This window comes from Candoia aspera, chromosome 7, assembly GCF_035149785.1.
Source record: "Candoia aspera isolate rCanAsp1 chromosome 7, rCanAsp1.hap2, whole genome shotgun sequence".
Lineage (NCBI taxonomy): Eukaryota > Metazoa > Chordata > Lepidosauria > Squamata > Boidae > Candoia > Candoia aspera.
The window spans coordinates 67,866,136-67,887,752 of record NC_086159.1 but is presented as its reverse complement, the minus strand read 5'-3'; the positions used below and the strand labels follow the sequence as shown (position 1 = coordinate 67,887,752).

The 21,617-nt window shown below is 37.1% G+C and overlaps 1 protein-coding gene across 1 annotated transcript in view; it reads right to left on the bottom strand.

Moving 5' to 3' along the window:
* Nucleotides 1-21,617, bottom strand: part of LRRK2 (leucine rich repeat kinase 2) — an 84,581-nt gene that overhangs the window by 5,162 nt on the left and 57,802 nt on the right. Inside the window, exons 32-48 of the mRNA XM_063307982.1 lie at nucleotides 20,757-20,958; nucleotides 19,079-19,167; nucleotides 18,612-18,799; nucleotides 18,095-18,249; nucleotides 16,923-17,069; nucleotides 16,589-16,780; nucleotides 15,463-15,609; nucleotides 13,935-14,035; nucleotides 13,119-13,309; nucleotides 11,263-11,423; nucleotides 10,568-10,738; nucleotides 8,973-9,073; nucleotides 6,398-6,592; nucleotides 5,238-5,431; nucleotides 4,467-4,539; nucleotides 2,827-3,011; nucleotides 1,185-1,337 (exon numbers count right to left, since the gene is read on the bottom strand). Coding sequence (XP_063164052.1) covers nucleotides 1,185-1,337; nucleotides 2,827-3,011; nucleotides 4,467-4,539; nucleotides 5,238-5,431; nucleotides 6,398-6,592; nucleotides 8,973-9,073; nucleotides 10,568-10,738; nucleotides 11,263-11,423; nucleotides 13,119-13,309; nucleotides 13,935-14,035; nucleotides 15,463-15,609; nucleotides 16,589-16,780; nucleotides 16,923-17,069; nucleotides 18,095-18,249; nucleotides 18,612-18,799; nucleotides 19,079-19,167; nucleotides 20,757-20,958 — 2,645 coding nt within the window. The remainder of the gene's footprint in view (nucleotides 1-1,184; nucleotides 1,338-2,826; nucleotides 3,012-4,466; nucleotides 4,540-5,237; nucleotides 5,432-6,397; nucleotides 6,593-8,972; nucleotides 9,074-10,567; nucleotides 10,739-11,262; nucleotides 11,424-13,118; nucleotides 13,310-13,934; nucleotides 14,036-15,462; nucleotides 15,610-16,588; nucleotides 16,781-16,922; nucleotides 17,070-18,094; nucleotides 18,250-18,611; nucleotides 18,800-19,078; nucleotides 19,168-20,756; nucleotides 20,959-21,617) is intronic.

Here is a 21,617-nt window from a genome sequence, read left to right as displayed (position 1 = left end):
TTGCTCCAAAGTACCTATTCCTTTTTAAATCTAAAGCTCTGCACAGCTCCATTAATTTGTGGAACTAATTTTTCATGGCATAACTGTAGAAAATGAAGATTGCAGAGCTACCATTAAACATGCTTAAGTTTTATCAAATGGTTTGTCCTCTGACATTTACTCAGTATTGGAAATATCACCATTCTAGGACTCTCCTCCTGACAATGCCAGTAATGTAAAATGAGGGAAATACAATGTCCCAACTTGTGTTTTCACAGTGCAACATATATTGCAGCTGAGAGTTGGATTGGATGATTTCCAAGGGCTCTTCCCTTACATTCTGTGATAACACAGACTTTCCATTTTTAACATTGGTTTCGTATTCTTTGTAAACTTTAGTTGTAGCTCAATACTATACTGTGTGATATAATGACCACATGCTTGCTTCTGTACTAGCAACCACACACTGCCCTTACATAACAAATGCTGCTATTTTTCTTATTATTAATTGGATTTGTTTGTCACCCTTCTACCTGGAAAAAAGCAGTCATATAGCAATTCAAAGATAAACAGAAGCCCTGTAGATGTAAGGAATAGGACCTTTTCTGCACAAGTGAAAATGAAAATAATTATAGATCGTAGGTACAACTCTGAAAAATGACACAGCTGGTTTAATTTACTAATGCATCTCTTAAAGCAGCCACATCTTTTTGAATGCCTGCACAGAAACTTGATAAAGATATGGCTGCTTTAATGAGTAGCACAGAGATGATGTACTCCCAGAGTTTCCAAAGCCCTTTTCCTGAATTATTTTTGAAGTAAGTACATCTCTACTGCATACACGAGCATAATAAACTGATAGTTACTACAACCATGATGCTTTATCTCCTCCACCAATCCATCCTTATTATACTATAAAACAAAGATGGGAAACCTCTTCATGAATGCATGGGGGATATATTCATTTTAAACAGCCAGCCAAGAGGGTGGGGGTGGGGAGAAATGCTGATGTGACATCACTGGAAGGGGCAAGGCTAGGATATTTGGTACCCCTTTTCCTTATTTTTTTGCAGTTAGAGCTTTTCTTAAGTTAATTAGAAATTTAACTTACCTGATTTACTTAAAAAACACACATAGAAAATCAGGTTATTTGTCATCTTGGACACCTATGATATTGCTGACTTGGCAGGATATCCGATACTCACTTTAGAAGATGCACGCAGTCAATTAGTTCACAAAGTTTCTCTGCCTTTTTGTCCCAAATTTCAACAAAATAGCTATTCTTCTTTGCCAGGTAGATGGATTTATCTACTGCTATAGAAATAATATTGGCATCGCAGTATGCCTTGTGGCATAATCTGAAACACAAAAAAAAAGAAAAACAGCAAACGATGTTAAGGCATTTACAGCACAGGCTCCATTGTATAAACTAATTAAATTTATGAGCAAACCAACATCCTGTGACAGCATAATGTCATTCTCTCTCTTGCTTGCTTGCTTTTTTAGTAGCTGGGTGTCAAAGTGACACCTGTACAAGGGACTTGCACTCTTCTCACCACAGATGTTCCCTGACTCTGAAAATATGCCCTAAAAGACAGGGTACCTTAGAGTTACATGGACCTGTGTTGCAACATACCAGTTGTGAAACTACAAAACTGATGATTTCTCCCCAGATATTTCTTAAACTGCCCACTTCCAAACTGCAACACTCCTATCTGTTAATCCTTCACAAAATAGTTCGAAGCTAACTCGAAATCATTTTCACTCTGTTTGCACAACACTGACAATATGCATTAGCAAATTGGTGGCCCTTGTTTCAACATTTCAAAAGGAAATAACATATCCTCCGAGCACCTGCCTTTGATGAGCTATAATAGGAAGCATTAAAAAAAGCGAGGGGGGATATCAACTGGCAGGGTTGGAGAGAGCCCACAAGCTCAGCAGAGCTGCAGGAAACACTAGATTTGCTCCAGTTTCAAATAAACCTCATTTAGGCAGAAAAAGCCAATGGTGTCTGCTAGCTTGGTTTGCAAGTTAGAATAAAATATTTTTATCTTGATGGAAAGCCTGTGTTTCTCCCTCTACCTTGCTAGATTGCAGACAATATTCACCATTAAATATTGGCAGTAATGTCTAACAAGGATGGAAATAGGGTTAGGGATTACAGGTAGTCCTTGTTCAATGACCACTTGTTCAGCGACCATTTGAAGTTATGATGGTGCTGAATGAGGGGAATTATGACTGGCCCTCGTAGTTGTGGCTGTTGCAGCATCCTCACAGTCATATGATTGTGATTCGGGCACTTGGCAACCAGCTCGCAATTACGACGGTCACAGCGTCCCGTGATCGCCATTTGCAAACTTCACTGCCAGCTTCTGACAAAGTCAATGGGGAAGCCGGCAGGTGGTCGCAAATGGCAATCACGTGACTGTGGGATGCTGCAACCGTGTGGGATTCACGTAACGACAGCAACTGGAACTGCTGCAAGTGCTGTTGTAAGTTGACGTGGTCACATGACATTGTGCTTTACGACCACTTAGCAACGGAGTTGCCAGTCCTAATTACCATTGTTAAGCAAGGGCTACCTGTAATTAAATAAAGGATTAAACATATTGTTGTTGCTTCTTTATTTCTGTTATCTAGGCATCTTTTTTTTCTTTTTGTATATTAAAGCAATAAAATACATTTAAGACGACTCAAAATTCCATGGGTAATATGCAAGTAAGATCATGGTAAAGCAGATTTTCAGACAGAGTGAAAAGTAAAGCTATTAAAAAATAAATTGTATTTTTAGGAATGTAGTTAGAAGAGACAAAACCTTGTAAAACATAGGGAAAACAAACATACAGCTGACTTGTCTTGGTCTCAATGAGTTTGTGGATAGACAAATCACTGGACAATGATAATATCTTTGTCCCACAGCCTCCCCAGATGGTATTTTTTTCAGATGAATAATTCGATTCACTTAAACACATCAGTGGAGTGCTGATGTTTCCAATTGGAAAGATCTTTAAAGGTGCAGCACCTTTGCCCTGCAAGCAGAGATAACACAACAAAGGAAAATAAGCAAAGCATTATTTTCTCAAAGTACTGGATATTGCTAGTACAGAAATATGTACTCCGCACTTTTAAACTTGAAATGCCCTTGCAAATAATCTCACTTTTACATTTATTGAAACATAATTTATATGCTACACTGAATTTAGAAGATCAGCGTAATGTAGTGCATGTCTATTTAGAAAAGTCTAGTTAGACTAATGGGACTTACTCATAAATATAGAATTGCAGCTTAAAGCACTTAAATATAAATCAATATGCCTTTATTGAGACAAATATGAAAGTAATTGTTGAACAGAGCAATGCAAATAATCAAGGAAGGATATTTGCTATGCATGATCTACAATTATTTCAGTGAGTTTAATAAAACATTATGAATAGGTTATATTAAGTTGATTTTAATAGGTAACAAGTACGATTTTTACATTATTTACAAAATTGAGAGGGATGGGAAAAGATGTATTATGCTTTAGGAGACATCACACTAGCCATTTCATGTTAACTATCCAGAAATGGTTGCTCAGACCATGATGAGACAACTTATGTCCACCAATCACTTACTTTGGACAAATGTAGCTTTTCCATCATTATCCTAAGTTCACTGAACCCTAAGAGTGGTGGTAGATGCAGGTAGGTAGTTGAATCCAGAGTGAAGGCTTTCCTTACAAACATGCTGTAGATTGAAAATAATTGACCCCCCAAATCCCAGGTAATTCCTAAAGTAGGAGAGATGCTGGCTTTCTAAACTGAACCCATTTTTGCACATGTCATATGTGTTAGAATTTCCAGCTTGCTTTTACATACTAAACGTGTGCCTTGCTCCTATCTACCATTCCCCGTTTTCTACAATTTTCTGTAACAGAAAGAATAGATTGATATGATCCCATGAATTTATGAAACTAATGGCAGAGTTCTCGGAATCTAGTCTAGGCTTCTTCATAACCTGTGCTGATCTATTGTATAGAAAAAAGAAGAGCATCGAATATAGTCAAAACTAGATATCACAGTGTTATGCTGTATCTGACTCGCGTGAGCTTTGTGGATGGATTACTATAAAATGAAAATATGTAATTTGCAAGAACTGATGTGGTGGTCCTAAAAAAGGATTTGCTGGTAGTCTCTTAACGAAAGGCAACATAATTGTTAAACTAGCCATATTTTCTTTTTCAAAGTGAATTAAATGAACTAGAAAAAAGAGGGGGCTTAAGAAATAGGATGATAACACTGAAATCTGTAACACTACTAATTCAAGGACATTACATAGAATTCCATTTTTGTTTTATAGGTTCCCCTATTTCTGGTTATTTGAGTAGCATCTATCAAGATTTTAGAAAACATAAACTTTCTATATTAATGCAAACAAAATGTTTATTACAAATATATGTTCCTCATTATTACATATTTCTTGGAAGACAGTGGTGAATATATACCTTTACTGCTCTGTCCTCAAAAACGGCTAACTGTCCATTGGCTGTACCCACCAAAAAGAAATTCTTGTGCTTGCTGAAATTGAAGGAGAAAAGGTACAAACTTATTGGTGAAATATGCTTGCCTCAGGACATGCAGCATTGTTGCCATGCACTTAAAGTGAGAAGTAAAGCAAGCAAGCAGTTAAAATGTAACCCTAGAGAAAACGAAGTTGAAGTTGAGCACCCATGTACTAAAAGAACAAGCTAAATATGGCAACCTCAAAACCACCCTAGAATTAGCCCTGTGCCAAAAGGCAGCAACAATTCTGGCCACACACTGCTCAAATCATACAATAATATCTAAACCAGAGTTTCTCAACCACGGTTCTGGGAAACGCTATAATTCCATCAGAGGTCACTAGGGATTCTCTGGGAGATTGTGATTTATTTAAAAAGTTATTTCAAATTTGGGCAACTTCCCATTAAAGAGCTAAGTTTCATTCTTTATTTTTAGTTTAAGAACACTGTTAATGCATGTATATACAGGCCTACCCATGAAATGAATATAATAATTTTGTAAATTCTGGCCTGTACTTCAGCCTGAATGTGCAGGGGTTCCCCGAGGCCTGAAAAATATTTCAAGGGTTTCTCCAGGGTCAAAAGGTTGAGAAAGGCTGGTCTAGATACTGATGAACAGGTAAGTCATTTTTTTAAAAAAGTAATACTTTTGTATATTTTAAGACCATCCTGAAGCAAAATACATTATGAAGTCGAATCTAAATTCAGCCATACTTATGCTTTGACAAAGGACTGCAGTAAAGGCAGGTGACAGAATCTGACATCTTGTGAAACTGATGCCTGCATTCCTCATCTTGGGTGTGGAAGGCCCAGAGGGAACCTGACTGTGTTCCTGCTACAACCCAGTTCTCCTTCTCTGCAGGAAAAGTCACCAAGACCAAACACAATATTCTACTATCTTCAATGTCCTGTTGGGGGGGGAGGGAAAAAAGAGGAAACTTTTGACCATGACTTCATAAAAAAAAAATAGAAATATGAATCCTAACAGGCATTGAATGGCTTTCACCTACAATGGCTCTTTTAATTAAAGCATCTAGGAGGTTCAGTATCCTTCAGTCATACAATGGCCAAGTCCACAGACGCACCTAGCCAAAATGTTTGCTCAGTTTTGGCTTAGTGTGATATGTGAAGCCACTGCTGTGATTCATAAACCATAGTTTAATAGACTTAGCATTAACTGTGAACATCGCCATTATGCTTTAGTCAACAAACTATCGAAAAAACGATCTAGGGAATCACTAGCACAATGTGTGAACCCAACCAATGCATGTGGCATGATGTTACTCTCCAAAGGAAATGTCTAAGCTGGATTTTCCATTTTTCCAGCATGCTCATTGCATTTCTGAAAACTTGCAACAGGAGCAAGACTGGAAGAAGAAAAATTAAGCACATTATTCACTTTTCCCATTCTGCCTCTAAAAGTCAAACATTCTCAGCTCTGCATGTCATTATATACAAGATAACAACAACAAAACCTTTAACGAATCAGCATCCATTGTATCCATTTTTGGTGGACTAATATGGTTAGTTTCTCTCTTAGGCTTGTTAAGAAGTAATTCAGTTGCTGAAACTTAACAAGTATGTATGCTGAAGAACAGACATCTAGTCTCACCCAACCTTGTCTGATTCATTAGAAAATGGTAGATCTACAATATGCATGCATGACACACTTCAGCCATCTATACCCTGGTTCCCACCACAGTGCTGGGTATAAGTCTCAAAATTCCCAGCAAGCACTGGACTAGGCAGAGGAAAACTGATAGGACATGTGACAATGCCATTAAACTTCCCAGCACTAATAATTAAAGCAGTCACTTTATTGCAGAAGCAGTACAACAAATAATGAAGCGCTGAATGTCAACGTTGAAACCTACTTGACAGGTGCGTTCATCGGTATTTAAGTCAACAAACGAGAGTTGGGCTCCTTCTCTGCTCCCACTCCCAATCCAGATGCCTGTCCTTTTGCTGCTTTGATTTGTAGCCACCATGCATTCTGATGCAGAAGGACAGGGCACTGAAATGTATCTCATCAAACAAACGAGTTCTGCAGAGTTCAAAATTTCATAAACCTGCAGAAATACCATATTAGTAAATAACAATAGTGTCTAATGGCTTTTGCTAAGTGCCTTTACATGCAAAAGTTCCTAGCACTAAAATATTACTGCGAGGAACGTCTGTATCTCATATCATATAACACTATTTTATTTAGGAAGGCATTTACTGATTAGGATGAAATATGCATTTATGGAATAGCATGCTATACAACAGCTTGTAACATTTTCCCCCGAAGTATTAATTATAGTCCTCCCCTACATTTTTATAAATTGTAAAGATAGTATGGAATAATTTTTGAAAAAATAGTAATTTGAAAGTATTTGTTTTAACATCTGTAAGCCAACTTACAGCTGCTAATTAGCTGGCTTCTTTAGCCAATACATGTAACAGACAACCAACCAATATCAGTTCAAGTCTGTGTGAAGTAACAAAGAATCAAGAAATTCACCTGGGTGACTTGAAAAATTTACAGAGGGGCATAATATTCTTCTGGTGTCTATAAAATTCAAAATAAAGGAAAATATTTATCCTGTTACCAAGATGGTAAGGTGTTTATCCCAAGGCAGTGAGGTGTTTATCCAGCTGTAGAGTCAGATTCAAACTCCAGAAACTAACATCATTTTGTTTTAGTGCCTAAAACTTACTATTTAAGAAGTACCCCAGATTTATCATAGTTTATGGATGGCAAAGATTTTTGGGAGAGACCATGGGTCATCAGTTTATCCAATAAAGCCTTCCTCCAGACTGAATAAATTCATTTAGAATTGTTTTTATATATGATTACAGCAGCAAGACTTTTATATGCACAAAGATGGAAAGATCTTTGTCCAAATCCCTACAGTGGAGGACTGGATTATTAAACTGATGGAATTGGCCCAAATGGCCAAGTCAACAGTATTGATAAAATACTGTGTCTAGATTTGTTTCTACTTGGCAACCACTTTTAGACTATTTGCTTGTGTCAGAAAAAAATGAAGCTTTAATCCTGGGTTTTGATGATTAATGTCATGAGCACCGTTGAGCTGAATGCATCAGCACAACGGCACACATAACAATACCACGGAAACAAGAGCAAGGGATTAAAAGATAAGCAAAGCGACACACAACAACAGACACAGACCCCGAGGAGAAGGGAACGACCCCGGCCGGAAAATCCAGTCAAGAGAACACAAAGGGGGAAGAAAGAGCGACAAAGACAGGGCGGATCACGAGGCACACCTGGAGCTGTCAGCAGGAACGCAAAGGATATCGCCCAGCTGAAAGCAATCACCGGCCGGAGGAAGAAAGCGATTATGAGAGAAGCCCGGGGCACCAGCAGGGGCCCCGCGACCCCTCACCTACCGGCAACGAAGCATACAGGACTTGGGGGGATGACACAACCCAAGGTGGGGGGGGGCGCTGACCGGCGTGGGCTATTTAAACCCCGTACCGGCGCGCTCCCTTCACTCTCAGCTTTTTCTAGCTATGCACTATGCTGAAATAAACCAGAACCTGATCTTCCTAAATTAGTGTCTGTGTTTTACTCAGTAGTAGGCAGCGCATGACAATTAAAAGGTCTGATTTGATAGAAATAATGTTACTAAGGTTTAACTATTGGTAAGAGATTCTATTTGTAATTGCACTTATATCTGTATTGGAGAAGGTCAGAAGTCACTTTCCTTTTCTATCCCTTTCTAACTTTGCACCTTTATAGTTTCTCTTTTCTCTTTAGGTCTGTACTTTGTCTTGTCTTTACTCTATTTTGTATTTTAACTATGCTTTGAAAAATAATAAAGTTCTTTTTTTTTTTTAGAATTGTTAGATTCACTGACCTATTGGGCAAAAGTTAAGCTTTAGCCAGAAATTAAAGATTACCAATCAATCTCCCCTTTGTGTAGTTCATTCTCCAACTGCAAGGCAATGCTAGAGAACACACTTGAGAATCTGAAGCTTTGTCCTCAGGAATTTAGATTGTGCTGCTCCTAAAGGGAAATAACTGGGGTATGTTCTGTTTAAATTAACTCCATACAGAAGCTAAGGCAGTAACTTAGCCTTGAATAGTTTAAGGGCAACAGGCATACAACTGCCTCCTCCCCAGTAAAATTAGAAGAATTTTTCTGTCCCATTAACACATTTTTTCAGCTTTTCTGACCTGAGACATGTCATGCAAATCATGTTTAAATGATTTAACCCTGCTGAATAATATTACCCTGAATTCATCTTAGGGCTTTTGAAAACGTCACATTTAAGACTGAAACAAAAGTGCCATCTCTTATTAATTTAATTAATTCATTTATCCACACATCACATTTGATGAAACGGGTAGAATCCTTGTAACTGAGAAATTCTGGCAGTTGAGAGGCAAGACAGAATATTATACTTGCACACCCGTCAGAAAACATCTACTAAGCCTACCTGGGCAGATGTAGGTCTTTCCTGAGGATTTTCTTTCAAACACTTCTTAATTAAATCTTCAACTCCTGGCCAGGGGGCACAGCCATATTCTTTGACAGGGTCTAGAGAATATATTTCTGAGCTTAATTTGGGGAAACACACTACAGAGACCAACATTTGTCTTGCAAGAGGACATATACGTTCATATATGATTAAAATGTGAGGGGCTTTGATCCATATTCATTATTGGACCACAGCAGAACTGTATACCATGCATAAATAGAGGTACCTACTAATGCCTTCAACTATATAGCTTATTATGTTATAGATAACTCGCCCCAAAAATGTAGTCTTATAGAGATAAATGACCATGCACAGTATTACTGCACACTGAGAAAATACAATGTCAGTTCAGAGGGTGAAAAGAGGAACCAATTTTAGTGCTTTACCCAAATGCTCAACCATATTTTCAGAACGTAGCTTTGATTCTTGCACAGAATTCTGACGATTTAGCCCTACCATTCAGGCTGGATTAAGGCCAACTGATGCCCTAAGCACAGCACAGCCCAACCAAAACTGTAAGACTATTTTATTATTAGCTTTTGAACCATCAGAATATTGTATTATCACTGTATGGCCCTAGTGTGTATTAGTTTTGGGTATATAAAATGCAGAACTTCAATTAGGTTGTAGGCTATTGAACCCAAGGATGAGCAGTAACAGAATGGCCTTAGGCCATATTATTTATTTATTTAAATTTAGAGCTGCCTGACACCAGACAACTCTGAGCAGCTTACAAAATAAAAGAAAGTAAAAACAGAAAGAAAAATCATGAAAAATCCTCAGTGTCCAGAAGGAACCAACACAGTGCCCCAGAAATGAGAGAGGGTCAGCAGCCACCTTCCTCCCAGGCATGGAACAAAGCCAAGATTTCAATGATGTTCAGAACAGCATCAGGGTGGGAGCTGTACAGATCTCTGGGAAGATACTATTCCAGAGGGCAACTGCCATATTAAAAAGTATTATATTTTAAAAATTACGATATTATAAAAGACTGTGAAAAATACTTCAAAACAAACAAACAAACAAAAAATCATCAAACCTTAGCAGGCACAGTCCTGAAAACATTCCATTATATTTGAATACCATTTCTCTTCTTTTCAAAAGAAAAATACTTCGTAAACTTTGGGTTCACACTTAAAAGGCTGTTAAACTCACCCACTGTGCTTTATAAAACATGGTTTATAATTAACATGTTTTGTGAAACCAGTCAGCTGTGGTTTGTTCAAGAAAGCAAACTGAAAACATAGCTTAGCACAGTACCTAAATCCAGTAACTTAATTATTTCTAAATTGTTAATGCTTAGGACTTAAGATACTGGTTTCCTTTCAATCTGGGTTTGCGTTTTTTTCCATTATAACCTTTTGCATTTATTTAAAAAAAAAAATGGAATTCAAATACAGTTGAATTAGGACTGAGAATTCACATATTTCATAATATAAAGAAACTGGATTTTGTTTTTACATTTTCCAGACAGACTTACATAAGGTAGATTATTACAAAGGTACAAATGTATTGTGCACGCAATAACCAGGCACAAAGAAAATGGAACATACCTGGCAATTTTCCATGGATAGCTAATTCATCAAATTCATTAGGAAATTTCATGCCTTCTAATATTCTCCCACCAGCTGTTAAAATGTCATACAGGAGCAAGCCAAATGAATAAACATCAGCTTGCTGATTGTAAATAACATTTCCTCTTGCAACTTCTGGTGCTCTAAATCCTAAAACAAACAAATAAATAAATAAAAATCCACAAATTATTAATTGTTATGTTCTTTACTAGGGAGATGCTGTTCTTGTTTTAATTTAAAAACCTTAAATAATATTAAATGCATCTTAGGAACACATAAACAAGGAAATCAAAATATTATTTATGGTTTAAAAGATACATAACGTTCCAGAAGGTAATTATGAAAAGAAAACTGTGGCCCAGTTAATAAGAGTAAGTATCAGCTTTCTCCATAATATACCCAAGTGATTCAGAAACCTTATCTGTTGGCAATCAGACTGCTACACAGTCCTAACATATAGGTCTATCAGAATATGAAGAAAATAATTTATTAATTAATTTATTAAAGGACTAAACCAGGATGGAAAATGGCTCAGGAACTTGCATTTCTCTTCACTGGTCACATTGAAGAATCCATTCAAGTTTATTCAAGTAATGAAGCAACTTGCAATTTTAACCTTAGTATCTTGGAGAGTCCTTGTTACCCAGATATAAGAGCTACTAAGTTGTGTATACCTGGTGTGCCCTCTGAAGTTTTTATTCCCATTCTGCAACAATATTGGGAAATGCCATAATCAGCAATCTTTGCTATGACCGCTGAATTGGGATACAGCGTGAAGAGCAGTACATTGTGGGGCTTTAAATCACGATAGATGATCATTGCAGAATGTAGATACCTATCATGAAAAAAATAAAATAGATGCACTGAGAATAGTAGAAATAACATAATGTATACATTATGGGAGTTTACATCCCAAAGATTTAGGGTGTATTGAAACAACTTCAAAGTGGGTCAGAAATGGAACTACTGAATGTAGAATGTTTCAGGCTTCTGGAGGTGCAATCTTCTAATTTTTTTCTTTGTACAGAAGGAATTAACTGTGCAATATGGACAAGTAGAATATGAAGTAGTACTAGTGGCACTGAAAAGCCTTCTGTTGGCAAAAAACCAAGAATAAAAATTGGGGAAATAAACAGAGAATGTAGAGCTACCTTCCCTCATCAGATGTTCTCTGACAAAGTTTTCCTGCTACTCTATATAATGGCGGGGGGGTATATTATTCAAGTTAAAGATGATGAGGTAAGATCAACTGTACAGGTAAATTATAAAATAATACTTCAGTGAGTAAGACTATGAGAAAAACAAATGTTTGCAGCTATAGACTCTGCAAAATAATGCTTTACCAGGTATATTTCTCCAAATATCATGTTCACAATGTAATACACCAATCCTTGACTTCCCAGTGATCCTTGTACTTAGTAAACATGAATCAACAATTGTGATATATTTTACAGGCAAATCTGACACCACCAGACAGGGAATGCTGTTTTGTTTGTGAGAACTGTCTGTTGTAAGAAACTTGTCCTGAACACCTGGGGATTGTTTTGATCCCTTGTTAAAATTTGTCTCTTATATACTGTATTTATTTCTGTGTGTCCAAGCCAAGTACAGTGATCGTTATTTTACAGATCAGCAAGTCAAACAGCAAGCTGGCTTTTGGCTTGATGAAATGGGCAAATGGCCAGTTGAAAGCCCCAACATAGGAAATGATCGCAGTGCAGATCTAGAAGTCCTGGTCTGAAGATAGGTCAAGCATTAACTGAATAAGTGACCCTGAAGGGAACAACGGATCTTTTGAGGAATTAATAGGTGTGCTGTACAACGGACAGGGCCTTTGAAGGTGAAGGTAGAAATGAACTATGCCACAAAACCCATGAGTGGCCTCACACACCCCAGAAAGAGAGATTATACTCCTTCCTTTTCCTATTTTCCCCACAACAGCAACCCTGTGAGGTGAATTGGGCTGAGAGAGTGACTGGCCGAAGGTCACCCAGCCGGCTTTCATGCCTAAAGCGGGACTAGAACTCTCAATCCCCTGGTTTCTAGCCCATTGCCTTAACCACCAGACCAAAGGGGGAGCAGTGCCACACTGCACCATCAGGTAACTGAAGCTCTGCCCTTTCTAACATGCATTCCATGCATGTAATAAGAGGTAGGACTTGAGATGCTTGGCTGCACCTGCCGTTGTGACATCGCTGACACACAAACCTTTGCAAATGTCCCTGATTTAAGTTGTTGGATGCTGTGAAATTTGCTTTTCAGACACTGACTGGCAATCTTACATTGGCATGGAAATGTTACGGCCTGTAAGTGCATAACACTTTCCACTGTATTATTCCAAAAGAGACTATGTGAGAGAGATAAAGAATTGATAATGCAATAGATTATTATAGTGACTATTGATCAGAGAGTTATTTACGGTAGGACCTATTACTACATAATTGTCCAAAGGTTCACCATGGCATAGCAGGAACCCTACTTTGTTTTTAAAAGTTATACTGAGAAAGGAAGGGATTTTATATTATTTTACCTCAAGCCATCTGCAACATGTAGAGCTATCCTATGCTGTAAGGTTCTAGTTAGACATGCATTGTCTTGCTGCAATAATCGATCTAAAGAACCCTTTGGTGCTAATTCCATGATGAGCATCCGGGGGCGCACTGCAGCAGCCAGCAAGAATACCAGACTAGGGTGGTGAAGATGACAAAGCACCACAAGTTCCTAGATAGAGCAAAATCAAAGTGAAATCACAGCAGTACCAGTACTTTTTTTTTTTAGCTTATACTAAGGAGACTGGGCAAATTTTCAAGACACATCTCTGCCTCACATGTCCAAAGTGTTAGAAAGAGTTTCAGAGAAGCTGACAAGACTTTTGAATTAACAGCCAACGATTAAAAAGTAGACATAAAAACGTGGAACTTAAAATGACTCAAGCAACCCCCAAAATCAGAAAGGGAAAACCCCAATAAGCAAAGCATAGTTTTATTCTGGAATAATGCTACTACAGGCCACTTCAAAAATGGTTTGTACTGAGACAAAGTATATGGTTGTTTGCAATACATAATGAATAATCCATGTCTGCTACAAGGTCCTTAGCCACTGATTAAGCTGCACAATCCTGAAAGGCCTTATGGGAAAACAAAACAAAACACAGGAGACAGTGCTCTTGAGAGAGGGCATTCCACAGTGAAGAAGGGCTGGAGTTACATGGTCCATTTGGTTAGCCCCAGTTATACTGATTAGTTGGGTTCACACGTGAACCTGGCCACTGTGATTTCTAAACAATAATTTATGACTTTGTGAAACCAGGCACTGTGGTTTATTAGCATACTGTGAATTGACTTACTTGTCTTAGAAGTCTAAGAGATGTATGCTTATTAAAAATCTTTACAGCTACTTCTTCCCCACCATAAGAAGCATGGTACACAGATCCAAATCCACCATCACCTTTTCAAAAGAAAATATAAGACAGTATTAAAAATAGGTGACACTTCCTGAATCTGTGAGAATATAATTTCATGATTACTGAAACACTGGTTCTGCATATTCTAAGTTAAGAAATTATAGCTTAAATAATTAATTTTTAATTCCATAGAATTCACCTCAAATCAAAAAGACTGGATTTGTAAAACTTACTGTATTATGCTAGTACGTTAGGTGAATGAAGTCAGAGAAAAAAGTATAAACTTTAGTTTGTTTCAGATCAACAAATCACAACTGGGAACAACATTTAGTTATTGGTTTACCAAATGCAACTGTGGTTGGTGCATGGGATGTGTGAATAGGGAGTCATAGTGGTTTTCTTGATTTACTTATTTCTTTGCATCCTTTATCTTCAAAAGATGTCTTTTCTGAAGGTAGCTTACATTTTGCATGCCCACCCAAGCTTCTAATCCAGCATTTCTCAAACTTGGCGACTTTAAGATGTGTAGACTTCAACGCCCAGAATTCCCCAGCCAGCAATGCTGGCTGGGGAATTTTGAGAATTGAAGTGCACGCATCTCAAAGTTGCCAAAGTTGAGAAACACTGTTCTAATCAGTCTGCAGTGGTGAATAAGCAGTTAAAAAGGGAAGACAATCAATCAGTAATTGGCAAACATCTTTATTTAGCAGGATTGACTTTAGCTACTTCAACAAACCATGGTTAAAATTAACCATGGCTTAGTTTGATGAGTAAATGCTGTCTAAATGTGAAAGTATTCTCCTCATATTTACATAAAGATATTTGATATTGACAGCCTTACACTTATGAAACGGATTGAACATCTTAAGCAATGTATCAATTATTTGATAAAAAACATTCAAAACTGGGCCTGGGGGTTGACCATTACAGCCACCACTTTTCGCAACACTGCTCCCTAGCACCAAATATGTAACCAACAATATGCTCAGTTCTAAGCACAGGTTGCAATTGTCAGTTAGCACTGACTCTAATCAATCTGCAAACATGGAAAAAATGTTGGGTATCTTATTCAACCATACACTAAGGTAGAATGAGAAGAAACAATATGATGGAAATGCACAAGACTTTAGCGTGCATATTGAGGGTATTCCAAAACAATTATACATTACCTACTGAATGAAATTCCTAACTTCATAAAATATTTCTAACAATACCATTTCTACTAAAATATTGCAATAGCTATTTTAAGATTAAGTGATTAAAATTAAGGAATATCACTACCAGGCACAGATGTAGTATTTACTCCCCCCCAACAGTATTAATAAACAACTAATACATTAGTATTCCTAATTTAATCTAAATAAAGGCTTTGACCCCAAGAGCTTTTGTTATAAGTCATTTATTAATTTTTCCTACACTAAAAGTGTTTGTCTTCCTTAGCTATAGGAAGCAACACAAAGATTGTCTTTACCTAGAAGAAACTCTGGAGCTTCGTCAAATTCCAGTTCATCGTTGTTCAACATGATGTTTCTAGGTAAATCAGCCAGAATCAGATCAGGAGCAATCTGGGCTATTGGAATGGTAGACTTTGGTTGATCTGGATTTATCAAGAGGTCACCTTCATGGATAAAGAGGAATAAGTATGGAAGTGTAACCAATTAAATGAAAATATACAGTGAAACCTCTATTTTCTGAACCTCCATATAACAGACCAAATCCCACTGTAATTTATGTCATTTACGTAATGATACCATTCCGCATATGATGCAAATGATGTAATCTGCACAATCGTAATGATGCATAGCTACAATGATCCATTCGGGAATATTTGATCTAACCACCAATTAGTCTGTTAAAAAAGATTTCATTGTACATTCATTACAATAAGATAGACAAACTTTTAGTTCTAATGACTCCAGGTTATAGTGGGAAATGAGTCAGGGTCTGCATACATGCACACATATGCAGCCATCACAACATATAAACATACACACAGTTTCATGCTGCATGAATGGAGAAAATCAGATTTTCTTAACTTTAGCAGAGAAAGACTGAATTTCCTGTCCTGTCAAGTAACTGATTGGTGGGTTAGGAGAACTGTGAAATTGCTAAGAGTTGCAAGAGAAAGTTACCACTTCTCTGTCAGCTGTGATTCTTCTTCTTTTCCCAGTGTGGACCAAACAAAATTCTTTAACATCTCTATTTCCAAGGTATGGAAGTGGGCAGGTAACGTTAATATGGTTATTAATAGTATTAAGGATAGCAAGACATCATATCTAATCCACATTGGCAATAAAAAGCTGATGTTTTCTAACAAATGTAATATTATTCTAGAACAAATGTATAACCAAAACAGAGCCTTGTCTAGCAGTTATTTGAAAGACTAGGGTGGCAGATCTTAAATTAGGTTTGAGAAATCATCTTAGAAGTAAGTCTGCACAGGATCTGCATGCTATTATCATCTCTTGCTACATTGCTAGAGAGTAATCAAACTGTTATTTTGATTTAAAAATACTATGAAATTGACAATAAGAGATATTTATTACTGTATACCGAAAAAGTATTTCAGAACAGCTTTGTTGAAATATTAGACATACCTTCCTCTGCCTTTTTAAGTAGGTCATCAAGTAATATTTTCTGATGTTCTTCCCCATCCTCAAAACTGTATAAAGCCCATTTTTTTAACAGTGTTTCTCCTTCACCACAAACATCTACTTCTAATAAACCCGGAAACCACTCTTCCATAAGAGAATCAATGTGATCAACAACTTGTCCCAAAATGATGCAACCTTCAGAAAGCCGAGAAAAGATTGTAAAAATGTTTGTTTGCAGTATCTTTAATTAGAAACACACCAAAAAGTTTTCCTACGAGCAAAACCAACGAAGTCTCGATTTCCCCCACCCTCCAAAAGGTTCTGATGCATATTTAACCTTTTCTGCAGGAAGGCCCAGTAATTTTTAGAAAGCTGTTCAGATTGTTTTCAAGAACTGCAGATTCCACCAAGGAGTAAGCTTCTGGGGACCAATTCAGATATATGCCTTGCCTCCAATACATCCTGTTAGGACGAAGAGCTCGTTCTAGGCGAAAGGGAGGGAAGTTAACTTCATCATGCTGTTTTCCCATGGTAAATTCACATATGATCCTCTTATCTGACATGATTTTATGCATAGGATAAATTTATTACATTCTTATCAATCCAAATAGCATACCTTTTTTTGACATTTTCACCATGGATTGGGGAAAAATGTGTTCTTTAGGAAGAGGAGAGTTAGAAACATAAAGCATGCAAAAACAGGGAATGCAGCAGTCTTTCCCAGCCTATACTGGACGATAACTTTTGAAATCTCAATTACCATGGCCAATTTGGGCCCCAGAATGGAGAAAGCTAGAACATGCCCCAGGTCCAAGTCTCAGGTTGGGAAGCTTTCTCAATATATAGTCATCATGAGATCCTTCATTCAAATATGAGCAGCAAAATACACTTGCTTCCTTAAGTTTTAAACACTAGTTTTTGACCATCACACTAATCTAAAAATCTACAAAGGGAACATTGTCCCAAATTACTTCTACTGCCATAAATTCACAGCATTTGGAATCCTAATATTGTGAATGTACTAAGACATAGGATAACTCATAAGACATGTGTTCTAGATCCCTAAATGAAGTCCCTTATCCTTGCAACCCTGTCTTAAAATTCTTTGCATTTATATACATAATCGTATTTACGTATCCACCTATCCCCTCCCCAACACCTCCTATCCATAGAAGTGACTTTCTATATGCAGATTCTTTGTGACAAACCAGGATAACAATCCAAAAATGTCATGTAACAGCCTGACCTTTATTTGCTTGTACCTGACAGTAGGTCCCATTGAATTAAAAATACACACAAATCCAAGCAATATTTTCAGCATCAAATATAGTTTAGCCTACAGACTCTCAGAGCTCATGATGAAACTGTAACATGAATTAAAGCAAGCGCCTAAATGACTTTGAAACCAATAGTTGAACTAAGAGACAAAAGCAGTAGTAAATCAGCCAACTAATGTTTTCCCCAAAGACCCTTTATACAGATTTAACCAATTTCCTTCCAATCTTGTACCTCTTCCAGAAAGCATATATGAAGACACTTCAAGCAGTCTATTAATTAGCCTGGACCAGAATCCCATAGGAAAATATGGCATCTCATACAGTCTAATAATAATTTCAGAGTTTTCACAGTGGGGTAATTCTATCACAGGCCGATGATCTGACAAGCTTTAAGAGAAAAAAGAAAGGAAAAAAAAATAAAGCTGTTTTTTCAGTCTTTTGAATTAACTTTTCCCAAAGTTAGCAATGGGGTTACAGCCAAAAGGTGCAGAGTATCTTGAGTCATAATTAATGGATGACACTACAACAATGAACAAGCATCCACAAGAAGCCCCTGTGATGTCATGTACACCATGGTATCATTGCACAAATGACAGGAAATACATAATTTGCTTCAGTAGCCACTGATACAAATTAAATAATCCACATCATTTGTAATGAAGTCATAAAGTATGAGATGTTACTTGCTCCCCACACCCTCCCTCTCCCTGCAAATGATCATGTAACAACAAATTCTAATTTTTGTTTACCTGCTTGGAATAAGCAGTTGATCTTCTCCTAGTGGCAAGGCAATCTGAAATTTTTCTAGAAGCTTGAAGTACTGGGACATGTAGATCTTAGGAAATTTACTTTTCTTTAGCAGGAATTTTTCTACATCAGAACGCTTTATGATTCCTTTGGGGTATTTAGTACAGCCATCAACCTTCACTGTCAAGATCTATGAAAAAGAAATCAATCTCACAAACTTAAGTATTATTTCCTTAGTTTTAGAATAATGTTACACACAAAGCTCTTTTGCTTAGTTTCAAAATAATGTTACACACAAAACAGTATTATCCCTCCCCTGTTAAGATCCCAAATGAAATGCTATTGAGAACCTGGAAGGTAAGAGAGAAATAACCATTCAGACAATAAAAAGTGAAGATAACCCTAGGACAGTAAGATGAAAAATGGGGTGAAACAGAAAACCCTATTTGGAACAACATTTGAAACTGACCTGGGCCATGATTTTACACAGCCATTTGGGATCAACAAAATACAAATCTCTTAGCTGAAGCGCTGGATCTTGAAAATGGAGGAGGACACCTAAACAAAAAATAGCCCACTTAGTTTCTATCAAGGCATACTGAGCATTTAAAAATAGTGTGGTTTATTACTTTATAATTCACTATCCTTTGCTCAGGGGAGGACCCCAAGATTTCCAACTGAAGGTCAGCTTTTCTCTAACACTAAATCCTGTCCGTTATCACAGAGGGATATTGTAACAGAAAACAGATTTACTAAATCCATTCAAATGGAAGATAAAGGCATTTGCAGGGATACAGGCTGGCAGAAATTTTACCTTTTTCTGGTCACCACATTGTTCCCTGCAAACTTCTCTTCCATAGCATTCTTTTCCCCAATAAGGATATGAAACCTCAAGAATTCCGGTGTGAGGAAAAATGATACATATTTTTTTTAGGGAAAAGGGCTGAATGTTTGTGGTTAACTGGCATATATAAGCCATATTTTTTATATTATAATGTATATATTTGCCATTATTACTCCATGATGTATAGAACTATTTGAGGCATTTTTATGGTCTGTCTGTATAAATACTTAGCAAAATTGAGTTCTGCATATACACCACTCTCATACATCATCAAAGTATACAATAGTGGTATCAGCATCTTCCTCTCTATTTAGAGCTTAGTGAATGTCTAGCTCCTATGAAATTACATTTTCAAAAAGGTGAGCAACTCCATGATGTCATACATACATGATGATAACCCACAAGGTTCAGAGAGGCAACATTTGGGACTAGAAGACCCATTTGGACAGCATGTTGTAGGTACCCTCCCAAAGTGGCAATCTATGGGGGTTGTTTGTACTTTCAGAAAATGGCTGCCATGGCCAATCACAAAACAAAACCACTTGACTTACCACTCCCATTTTTAAAAATAATGCCTATAGAGTTTAGACAGAAATCAGATACATAGATTGGTTAGATTGATATCCCTCCTTTCCTCCAGGTGTGTCCAAAGTGACCTACAGTACAAAATGGCCTCCCAACGCCAATTTTATCATGATAACAAACTTAGGAGATAGATTTGGGGTGAGAGTTACAGACTGGTCCAAAGTCACCCAATCAATATCTATGGCTGAGGGTGGACTTGAACCTGCATCTCTCTTGTCCTAATCCAACATCTTCACCACTACAACAGATTGGCTCTTATTTTTGTAAATAAAAATTATGCTAGATGCTGGAACTTTGCAGCATCTCTGCTTCCTATTTTATTTGAAAAAATTAAAATAATCCTTAAAACACAGAGCCATAGACTGTAGGAAATCCTGAAAGAACTTAGGGAAAGTCTGTGGCATTTTCTTGAGTACTACACTGATTATCATTGTCCTAGCTCAATCTTGAGTCCACCAGGCAGTGCATTTTTAAGGCAGCATATCCCAAACATGGTGTACTCCAGAGGTGCCGAGTTCTGTCAAGTCCAAGGATTCACCTCTTGGGAGCACCGTATTGGGATAAATTGTTTTAGGGCAACAGAATTAGGCAATTCCCCTGTGCAATGGGTGACAAAATGTTGAAAGCCTGACTACCAAACTTAGCGTAATCTTTTTGTTAAATGAAAAAAGTAATTGTGGACCCACTGACTATCAAAGTCTAACAGCCACATTTTTACCTGATTCATTCAGAAAATGCACAGCTTGAGGGAGTTCATTTTCATCCAACTGCAACTGCTTTTCTTGCACCAATTCATATAGCCGTTTCTGATTGATCACAGGAAATTCAACTGGCACATTTTTGCGTTCTTCTAGAATACTCTTCTCAAGTTCTAAATAGCTGTCTGGAATTAACTGGCCAACCACTGGCTGATCTCTGATCTGCAGAAAAAGCACATTTTGTTCAGATATTTTGATGAATATCTTTTTTACCTTAAATCATACTTTCCTAGTCAATAATTTCCCCTGAAATATGGATTATAGTTTGGTCCAGTCTATACCCCAATGGGATCAATTAGACCATAACTTAAAGCCAAATTGAACCCCATCGTGTATCCTACAACACTGGAAGCAGTTTGGTGTCCAATTCCTTGCCCATTCCTATCATGAGACATCCATATTATTTTGCAAAGATTTATTCTTTCCTGAACTATACAGAAGAAACATATAGCGAAGCTTCCAAATGAAAGTTTTATTATCTGACTGAAGCATTTTTGTATTAACAGAGCAGGAAAAAGTTAATTTTAAATGCAACTATGAAGGAACATATGGAATCATAATGTATTCTACCAGCACGTAACAACAAGCAATTTCTAATAGTAATAAGTGATAGACAACAGATGAAAGTGAGGGAGAATAAAAAAGACAGAGACCAAGAACATTTTAACACTCCATCTCTATTTCCCACCACTGCAACATAATTTACTATAAATCATACCTATTGCTTATTGCTACCAATTGTTACCCTGTGAGTCTTTACTAATCTACTTGTCTGTCCACTATTAATTCAGCCAACCATTGCTGTGGCATCAAGGGCACCT